Source organism: Petaurus breviceps, unplaced genomic scaffold, assembly GCF_028583685.1.
Source record: "Petaurus breviceps papuanus isolate PSGF00001 unplaced genomic scaffold, PetGlider_PUasm1.0 90630, whole genome shotgun sequence".
Lineage (NCBI taxonomy): Eukaryota > Metazoa > Chordata > Mammalia > Diprotodontia > Petauridae > Petaurus > Petaurus breviceps.
In genome coordinates, this window is record NW_027187291.1 from 714,124 (window position 1) to 725,097 (window position 10,974).

Here is a 10,974-nt window from a genome sequence, read left to right on the forward strand (position 1 = left end):
AAAAAAAAAAAAATGAGGATAATAATGCCACCTAGCTTCCAGGGCTGCTGTGAGGATGAGATGAGATATTTGTAAGGCATGTTACAAACCTTAAAAACACTATAAAATACTATTGATCTATCAGTCAGTTAATAAGCTATTATTAAGCACCTACTATGTACCAGGCACTGTGCTAAGCATTGGGAATACAAAGAAAGGCAAATGACAGACCTGTCCTCAAGGGGCTTACAATCTAACAGATTCACTGAAAATTCTCCTTCAGCCGTTGCTGTCAAAAGTATGCATTGGGTTTGTTGTTGTTTTAATATGGTTTGAGCTTTAACATTCAGATTATATAGCCAATTTGAGATTATTATGGGATGTAGTGAAAGAGTTCAACCTAAACTTAATTTCTGTCATTCATATTTCCTCAGGATTATTTTCTAGTTTCTCAGAATTTCAGAGTTGGAAGGGAGGGACCTCAGCAACCATCTAGTCCCATTTATACCTGAAAAATACTCCCACCTCCCTACAATATGCCCAACAAGTGACCATATACCCTTTCCTTGACAACCTCCAATGGATTCACTTTACTTACAGACAACCCATTATAATCTTAGAGAGTTCTGAGTGTGAGAGAGCTCTAAACTGTCCCTTATGTCAAACACAAGCTGTCTCTTTGTAATCTCTACCCATTGCCCCCCTTGCTGCTTCATCACAGTACCCCTTGCCACTTGGAAGTTCATATCTGAGCATAACTTCCATTCTTGAATAGTGGCTAAATTTCCCTGTTCCCTTTTAGATATCCCTTCAGGACACCCCTTGGGAAGAAGGATGCAATCCTTCCCTTTTTCTCCCTCTAAACTTTGCTCCCAATACCAAAGAAGTCATTCTAGTTTGGGGTTAGGGTTGCGACTATATATCTGGAAACATTTTCTTTTTTATTATTATTTTTTAAAAATGTATTTGTTTTTAGTTTTCATCATTCACTTTTATAAGATTTTGAGTTCTAAAATTTCCTCCCTTTCTCTCCTTCCCCCATCCGCAAGACAGCATGCAATCTGATATAGGCTATATATGTACAATCATATTAAAGATATTTCTAGAAGCATTTTCTAATGGAGAACTGATGAAGTCAGGAAACAGGTCACTCAAGACACAAAGAAAGGCATTTTTTAAAAGGGTTGCAGAAGGGAAGAGGGGTAGTGTTCAGGGAGTACTGAGTTGAGTGGAGGCAGAAGGTAGGTGTGATGACCAAGAACAATCTGGCTGCATCTACTCCCTTGTGCCCCTCTCTTTCCCACCACAGCAGGCTCCCAAACAGCCAAGGCTGATTATAGCTTATCAGCATATAACTAATTAAAATAAAAAGGCAAACACTCTTCTCCCACCCCTCTCTTTCAAAACTCCTTAGTCCTCTCCTCTTCCTCTGTGTCCTCCCTCCAATCTGAGCCCTCTCCCCCAGCATTCCCCCATCCTAAACTCCCTAATTATGGGGATCCCTCAAAGAGTGGGAGAGAAGATTAGCTGAGAGTAGGACAACAGCTCCTCCTTTTAGAAGTTGGGGGGGGGCCAAGGTGAGGGTTGCTAACCAAAGAAAGGTGTCACTAAGTGAGTCAGCTGTGCTAATGAGAAGCATTTCATTCTGCTTAATAGAACTAATGAGGAGAAGCTGAAGGAGATGGGGTCCCTGCTTCACAATGGTTGTGTAGGGTAGGGGTTGGGGGAGGTAGGGAAGGGATATAGCTTCTCATTTCCATCCTGACCTGAAAGAGAAAGATCTAGGGGACATGCAAAGATGAATTTCCTGGAAAAGAGATGGGGAAGCTCATTCCAACAAGGACCAGGGACTCCAGGGGGAAGCGGTAGCTGTGTATAGTCTGGGATTACAAGTATTCACAAAGTTCTTCAGCTGTTGAATGACTCTGGAACCATAATAGTTGACATTTAAATAGTGCTTTTGGTCCTCACAACAGCCTTTTGAGGGAGGTGCTGTTATTATCCCCATTTTTAACAGTCGAGGAAACTGAGAGCCATAGAGATCACAGGTTTATAGATTCTGAGCTGGTAGGGCCCTTGGAGTCCATCGAATCCAACCTCCCTCATTTTGACAAAACTGAGGTTTGTAAAACCACAGAGAGGTTAAGTGATTTGCCCAGGGTCAAATAACTAGTGTCTTCAAAAGGATCCTAACCCAGGTTTAGGTCTCTTCCTGACTCCAAGTCCACAGCTCTCAAGGTGTGAGAAGTTTCAAATGCCCACCAGAGGTGACTCATTCATGTCATCTTCACTGGCATCTGTCTGATGTTACTCACTTCCCAAAGCAACATGCAGATGGAAGCTCCTCCCATAACAGGTGCATCTAAGCTTCCCCTGCTCAGTCTGGGGTTGTTCTAGAAGCAGAAAATTATGCCATTCAATTAGCATTTATTAAGTGCTTACTATATGTCAGGTGCTATGCTAACCATTGGAGATAAACGAATGGCAGAAATCATGGTTCTTGTCCTAATGGGGCTTATATTCTAATGGAGAAACAATAGGCAAATAACTATTTCCATAACAGAGGAGACGGATGATAATTTCTGAGGGAAGGCACTAGCAATGGTGGGGAATAAGGCAGGAGTATAGATGGGGAAAAATCCCCCTGCAGAAGATGCAGATGAGACACATGATTTTGGATTTGATCAGTTTGAGAGAATTTGTTTTTCTCTGATTTGTTATGTTTCTCCCCCCCATTGGAGGGAGAGCAAAATAAATTTTTCTTAATTAAAAAAATAAAATTTAATTTAAAAATAAAGGATATACCAAGAGTATGGTCACAGAATTTTAGCAGTGGAAAAAACCTGGGTTAAAATCCCAGCTCTACTCCATACTATCTATATGATTGAACAAGTCCCTTATGCCTACAGGGGCTCAGTTTGATCATTTTTTAAAAAGGGGGTGAGCAAAAAGGGCTGTAAAACTGTGCATATCTTTTGATCTAGCAATACTACTGCTAGGTCTTTATCTCAAAGACATCAAAAAAGGGAAAAGGATTTATTTGTACAAAATATTTGTAGTAACTCTTTTTGTGGTGGCTAAGAACTGGAAATCGAAGGGATGCCCATCAATTGGGGACTGGCTGAACAAATTGTGTGATGGAATATTATTGTGCTATAAGAAATGAGAAGCAGGATGATTTCAGAAAAACCTGGAAAGACTTACATGAACTGATACAAAGCGAAGTGAACAGAACTGGGAGAACATTGTACACTGTTGTAACAGCAATATTGCACAATGAAGAACTGTGAATAACTTTACTATTCTCAACAATACAACGATCCAAGACAATTATAAAGGACTAATGATGAAGCATACCATCTGCCTCCAGAGAAAGAACTGATATTGACTGAATGTAGACTGAAGCATGCTATTTTTCACTTTCATTTTTCTTTCTTTTTCTTCTATTCCAGTCTTGTATAAAATGACTCATATGAAAATGTTTTTACACGATTGCACATGTATAACCTATATCTGATTGCTTACTGTCTCAGGGAAGGGGGAAGGGAGGGAGGGATGGAATATAGAACTCAAAACTTTAAATAAAGTTTAAAAATTGTTTTAACATGTAATTGGTGAAAAAGTAAAGAATTATGAACAATTAAAACAGGTGGGTGAGAGGTCTAGCGAACAGGGCATTAAATTTGGAGTCGGGAAACTTGTATCTAAATTCTGATTCTGCTATACACTAGCTGTGTGACCTTCACTTTTCTGGGTGAAAACCTCCAGTGAAGGAACTCACCACCTCCCACTTGGGGATGGCTCTAATGACTTCCACTAATTAGTCCTGCTTCTGCCCTTTCTGCCTGGCACCTAGTAGGCACTTAATCAATCGATTAATTAACCAATTCGTGGCCTACTGGAACCAATCTAATCCTTCTTCCACATTACAGACCCAAAAATATTTGAAAATGGCTCTCACATCCTCCACTCAATCAAGTTTTCTTCTTTTCTTTCTTCTCTCCGTTCTCTTCTATTCTTAATTTCCTTAAGGGTAGCTGACTTCCCAACCATTTTTCCACCCCTATCCCTGCAGCCCTCTCACAGTGGTGACACTTCTGGCTCTGTAGGTCTCCTTCTCTGATTGGTGAAATCTTGAACCTCAATTTGAGGAAGTACCTAGGACAGTCATGCTCATTTCTAACTATCTTAGCTCCAGCCTCTCCAGAATACTTCTTCACCTTGCCTCAGGGGCCATCCCCAGTCATCCTGATCTATATCTTGCCACTGGACCCAGATGGCTCCAGAGGAGAAAGTGAGACTGGTAACCTTGCCTTGACAGATAACAGCCCTGCCTCACTTAAATCCAATTTACTTGTAAGTCATGGATCACCTTCCTGATGTCACAGTTCTCTTCAAGAACAAGGAAAAACAACCTATGAACCTTGCCCAAGTGGGGGAACCACTCCCATCATCTCCCTTTTATGTGTTGTCTTTCCATATTGGAACTTAAACATCTTGAGGTCAGGGACTGTTCCCTTTTGCTAGTATTTGTATTTCCAGAGCTTGGCACAGTGCCTGGCACATAGAAAATGCTTAATAAAGGCTTCATCTTATTTTTACCTTGGGAAGGAGTCGCCAGTTTGAGAGTGATAACTTGGTATGGAAATATATGGTGGTGGCTGTTGTTGAGCTGTTTCAATCATGCCCTACTCTTTGTGACCCCATTTGAGGTTTTCTTGGCAAGGAGTGGGTTTGCCATTTCCTTCTCCAGCTCATTTTACAGATGAAGAAACTGAGGCAAACAGGGGTAAATAACTTGCCCAGTGTCATGCAGCTACCATTTGAGGTCAGATGCAAACCCCAGGCCTGACACTCCATCCACTGAACCACATACGTGCTAATGCCCTGGTTGGCCCAATGGGGCTAACTGGAGAATAGGGGTTGGGTTTGTAATGGAGGGTGATATGGGCCTAGCCTAGATACCCTCCTCTGTGCTCATTTTACAATTTGTGGTAGAGGGCAGAGCCCTCTCTCTAACTCCAGTTCAGGCCTCCAACATTAAACCAATCCCTCTGGCATGGTGGCCAAACTACCGGCTTGGAACAGCTGAAGCATGTGTGTCTATAGAGAGGGGGATACAGGATGGGTGTAGCCCATCACCTCTACCACTTCTTAATTTGCATTTTTGAGACACCCATGGGCTGAGAACCAGAAATAACAGAGGCAAGGGTTTAGGGGGTGGAGGGATGGTTCTACCCTAGCATCAATTCCTCAGTTTGCTGGAGGTAGGAGGCCAGACTCTGGCAGATGTAACTCTTACATGCATTTACAGAGTGATAGCTTATTAGACTTCTCAGTGGATATGTCTTACTCTACCCCACAAAACAAATAAACAAAACCAACTTCACATTGTTTGTTGTTGTTTTTTTGAGAGGGGAAGGCAGGGCAGTTGGGGTTAAGTGGCTTGCCCAAGGTCACACGGCTAGTAAGTGTTAAGTGTCTGAGGTCAAATTTGAACTCAGGTCCTCCTGACTCCAGGGCCGGTGCTCTATTCACTGCACCACCTAACCGCCCCAACTTCCCATGCTTAATAAATCTTTGTCATTCTCTTTTCTTCTCTTCCATCTAGAATTCTCCTTCAAGTTGGGCCACTCTGCCTTCATCCTCTGCCCATACCTATGCCTTCCCACAGGCCATTTCCTAAACCAAGAATAACCTCTGACTTACTCTGTTCCAAGCATGCTCCCTTCCTCTAGGAAGCTTTTCATTACTCCTTGACCTGGATCTATTCTCCCAGCACTGATGTCTATAATTCTACTGAGCATTAAAGTCTGCTCTTGTCTCCAAATAGCAAGGATATAGTTGTGCCTCTGCATTCTGGATAACTGTGTTGTTTCTCTCATCAGACTAGAAAATCTCTGAGGGAAGGGTCTGTGTCTCTCCCATCATGATGAAAGGTCCCACAGCTACCTCTGTGGCTTCCCAGATCCAAATTCTAACATGATAGAATTTCAGTTAGACTGGTGGGCTGAGTCCTGGGACCCGAGAGAGTGTAGCAGCCCAGGAGGTGCAGAAGCTTTAACAATTTATGTTCCTGAGAAGGTTCAGAGAATAGAGTGATTGCATCTATTCTTTCAGGAGGCAGAATGAAATTCCTAAGGACAGGTTCCTGTCTCCATCCCCAGAAAGGAAAGACCTAACTGAGGTCTTGGTGATTGGGGAGGGCGGGGGAGAACAGAGTTGAGGAGGTGCATGAGGAAACCAGGTCGAGAGGGAGGGGGAGAGAGAGAGACAGAGAGACAGATACAGAGAGAGACAGAGACAGAGAAAGAGAGAGAAAGACAGAGATAGAGAGAGAGAGAGAGACAGAGGCAGAGAGAGAGAGAGAGAGAGAGAGAGAGAGCACGCACAAAAAGAACTGTGAACACACACACAGCGGGAAGGAGTGAGCTATGAACTGAGAACTACCCCCCCTCACCCCCCACCCACATGCTATTTCGGGGGGAGCAAATATATGCAGTGATGGGGCAGGATGGGTGAAGATGTTAGCTCTCTGAGGGGCCATCGTGTCCATTCTCTTGCGTCACTGTAGCAATGCTATCCCACTGGCTTTCCAGATCAAAGTCACTCCACCTAATGATCTCCAAATCCCTATTTGAGTCTCCTTATTCTAGGATCTGTCTCCTGCCACCCCTCCCCCATTTGCTGCCCTCTCCCACCCTGCCAAAAGGTTGGAAGCTCTTCTTACAACCTGAGTTTGTATGTGAGAGGCTAAGAACAAGCCCGGCAACCTGCTTTCAGCCTCCCTCTATCTCACTGGCCATCCCCTGGTGTTCCAGAGCTGGGGTAATAATAATCCTTTGCATGTGTACAGCATAACATAGTTTTCAAAGCATTCTACATCTATTATCTTGCTTGAGAGGCAGCAGATATAGTGGGAAGAGCTCTGGAATGAGAAGGCCTGGATTTGAATTCTGTCTCTACTATCACTACCTGCGTGACCTCTGCTAAATCATTTCCTCCTCCAAGTATCAGAGTCTTCATCTATAAAATGAAGCATGGGGTGGATTTCATAATCTTTTTTTTTTCTTTTTGGAGGGGGGAAGGTAGGGCAATTGGGGTTAAGTGACTTGCCAAAGGTCACATGGCTAGTTTTCATGTTAAGTATCTGAGGCCAAATTTGAACTCAGGTCCTCCTGACTCAAGAGCCAGTGCTCTATTCACTGTGGCATCTAGCAGCCCCTGGATTTCTTAATCTTAAAAAAAAAATCCAAATTTATAGAAACTTAAATATTTTAACATTTATTTTAAAATAATTAAATCAATTTTTAAATTTAAAAATAACTTAGTGCTTTAGATTTGACAAATTCCAACACATGTGAACATTTCTACATACAAAGAACACAAGAGAATATGTATGAAACCTTAAATCTTTTGCATACAACTTGTGTTTTAAAACATGCTTGATAAATTCAACACATTCATTACAAAATTGTCCTGCTTGCTTGCCTCTCTCTGAATGTCCTGTTCTCTTAAATTCATTTAAAAAAATGTTTTGGTGACCTTCTTTTCTTCTTTCTGTGGTATCTTGATACTAAATCCTTCTACCCCCAACCCCTCCCCCACTAAAAAAAAACAAACAAAACAAACCAACCTCCCTTGTAAACAAAGCGGCTCAGTACTGCAAAACAAACCCACACCAGGGCCAACTTTATGTCTTATTCTGAATCTCTATGGACTTGCTGATTTTCCAGGTCCTTCCAGAGCAAAACCCCTATGGTTCTCCCAACAACATTGAGGCAAGTAATCTCCTTACTCTTTAACACACCCAGTCTTAGAATGGGTTAACTTTAGCACATAGCCTTAGAATGGGTTAGCCTTAACACATTACCTTAGGATAGATGAACCCAAACACACAGTCTTAGAATGAGTTAGCCTTAACATACAGTCTAATAATGGGTCAAACTTAGCATACAACCTGAGATGGGAAGGGTTCGGAGAGAGAAGATAAGGACAGGATTCTAAGAATCCCTATGATGTCTTCATCTGTAAAATGAAGAGTTTGGACCCCATGGTCTTTAAGTCTCCTTCCAGCTTTAAAGCCAGTGGTCCTATTATCCCAAGATATATCTGGATAGCTGCCTTGCCCCAGGACAGTTTCTGTGTTCTGTCTCTCTTATGGGTCACCACCACTGAATAATCCTTAGGTACCCTATTTCTTTCTCCTTCTACAATTATTCTTAGGATAAGAGATGGTATTAAGAAAGGGGCTAGGGTGGCACATACTTTTCAATACCATCTGGCCCCACCCCCTGCATGCCAGATCATTGTACAGGATGTCCAGGAGCTCAGGTCTACTGTCACTTCCTTTTTTTCTCTCCCACCAAAAAAAAGGGCAAACAGATGGCCCCCTCATAAGCCTAATGGTGATGTTGTTGGCGGTGTGTGGATTAAGGGTTGGTTCACCAAGTACTGCCCCCTCTCCTCTATCCTTGGCATGAAGGGGAAATTCCTGTGCCCCCAGCACAACCTCTCTGATTAGTCTTGACTCATCTTGGGATGAAGGCTCCAGTGGCCTGCAGGTCTCTGGGGAGGGGAGAAGAGCACTAAGGGGAGCCTTTTACTTTCATTCTCATGAATGTTTGTTCTCTCACTAAGAGAGGAGTTGTCGCCTGGAAAGAAGAGGCTGAGAGTGGTGGGGGAAAAGGGAGGTTCTGTTTTCTCATGTAGGAGGATAAGGCAAGATCACTGTGGCCTGTAACAATTTTTCCAAAAGGGAATCAGATCACCTGCTCCTTTAGAAGGGTTCCAGGGTGAATTCTTTGCCCCCAAGCCTGACTGCTTAGCCTGAGTTTTTTAAACAGACAACTGTAGAGACAGAGGAATGGGCTGACAGGAAGACTCTAGGATGTGACACCCAGTGCCCATGTGAAGAAATGATCCTTCCATCACTATGGGTGAGCAAAGCCTTGCTGATGTGGACACTGCTTGTGGTCTGACCCTTGAAATTGGCCAAAAGGGAGGTCAACTTTCAATCGATTAATCAATCAATAAGCCTTTGTTAAGTGCCTGTTATGTACTGGGCACTGTGCTAAGTGTTGTGGATACAAAAAAGGGCAAAAGATAGCCCTTGCTCTCAAGGACCTTACAATCTAATGATCTAATGAGGGGCTGGTTTGGTGGTTCTATGGGAAGAAGATGGGTTGACTGCTCTATTCTCTTGGGGTGGTAAGCATGGCAGCTTAGCCTAGTCCAGATTCAAAGAATGGTTCATAGATCCAGAGCTTCAAGGGACCTCAAAGGTCCTCTCTCATCTTATAGATGAGGAAACTGAGGCCCAAACTGGTTAAGATACTTGCCCAATGTAAGATTAGGGTTGAAAACCACATCCCATTTGGGTCATACCTTTGACTAGTAGAGAACACAGCTAGCCAATCAAATCAGGGCCGGCAATTAGCCAAGGCAGCTGGAGCCAAATAGAGTGGTACTCTCAACCCCACCCACTGTTACACCAAAGTCACACTGGAAGAGAGTCTTTGAAGCTTTGGATAAATGGATAAAGTACTAGGCTTTGAGTCATAAAGACTCATCTTCCTGAATTTACAACTGGCTTACTAGCTGTGTGACCCTGGGCAAGTTGTAGAACTCTGTTGGCCTCAGTTTCCTCATCTGTAAAATGAACTGGAAGAGGAAATGGCAAACCACTCCAGTATCTTTGCCAAGAAAACCCCAAATGGGGTCCTGAAGAGTTGGACAGGACTGAAAACAACTGAATAACACAAAGATTGAATTAGTGGAATCTTGGGAGGAAATTTTCTTGCTTCATAACTCATGGATTCTGGGTACTATTATCTTCTTTCTCCAGTAAAACTAGCAAAACCCAACCTTTGCCTGAGGGCAGAGGCTTCTGTTAGGTGGGAGGAGAGAGTCACAAAGACTCCTGGTTCTCTGGGTTCTTGTCATCTTTATTTTTTTAAATATATTTTTATTTATCCATGTATCCACTTAATTTATTTAATGTACTTATATTAATTTTCCAATTACATGTAAAAAAATTTAACAATCAATTTTTTTTATTGCACATCACTCCTTTATTATAGTGAACAACAAAAAAAGGCGGGGAGGTTAGTACAGTTATGCTAAAACTGATGAGGACCCAGGTGGCTGGACATAAAGTGGAAGGCAAGTGGACATTGAGACACACTTAAACATGATCGAGGGGCACTTTACTGCCACAGAACAGAGCGGGGGCTATAAAACACACAAGATGTACTCGTCCATCCCTTAGAAATCAAAGAACTCTTCCTTCTCTGATGTGGCTTGAGATCTCTGATGACTACTAAGAGGGACAGTTTAATTTCAAAAGTCACTAATAACCAGCCTAGAAGAGTCTTTTGTGAAAGCAAATGTGACAAACATTGGGACATAATCTCAACCTTTCAGATTAATTTTTCTTGGATTAGGGAGGAAATAAGACTTTCATGATTTGTTAAATAACCACCCAAGTTATAGGTAGCTTACTACAACAGCCCCTGAGAGGGCTGCCCTACTTGCAGGACTGGCTCATAGCAATAACTGGACCAATTGCTTCTTTCAACTCCCCACATTGGTCACTTCTTACTATGTCCCCATCCCTAACCCCTAACCAGGTCCTTACTGAGCCAAACCACCCAGGAGGCATTTTGACTAATGTGGTTTCGGGGAAGGGCAACAAGAGAGAAAAGAATTGGTCTGAAACAGGGAGGAAATGAGAAAAGGAGCCATCAGTCCCCCACCTGCAGCTATGTGTTGTGTTCCCTAAGATGATGGTCAGTGTGTGGAGCAGGCAGGGGAGATATGTGGTGGGACAGTGAGAAGGGAAGGACCTGGCTACTGCTGGCACATGCTGGTAGCCTGTTTTCACTTCTTGGCCTTGCCTTGGGCTGCTACAGCCTCCATGGCTTTGCGAACAGTCTCTTCCTCCCCTAGGAACTGCATGGGCTTGACTGGTTTCAGATTCTTGTCCAATTCATA

The 10,974-nt window shown here is 42.9% G+C and overlaps 1 protein-coding gene across 1 annotated transcript in view; it reads left to right on the forward strand.

Moving 5' to 3' along the window:
- TBKBP1 (TBK1 binding protein 1) overlaps positions 1–1,338 on the forward strand; it is a 25,170-nt gene extending 23,832 nt beyond the window's left edge. Inside the window, exon 11 of the mRNA XM_069064451.1 lies at positions 1,289–1,338. Within this exon, the coding sequence (XP_068920552.1) occupies positions 1,289–1,338 (50 nt within the window). The remainder of the gene's footprint in view (positions 1–1,288) is intronic.
- Positions 1,339–10,974: the final 9,636 nt, after the last annotated feature.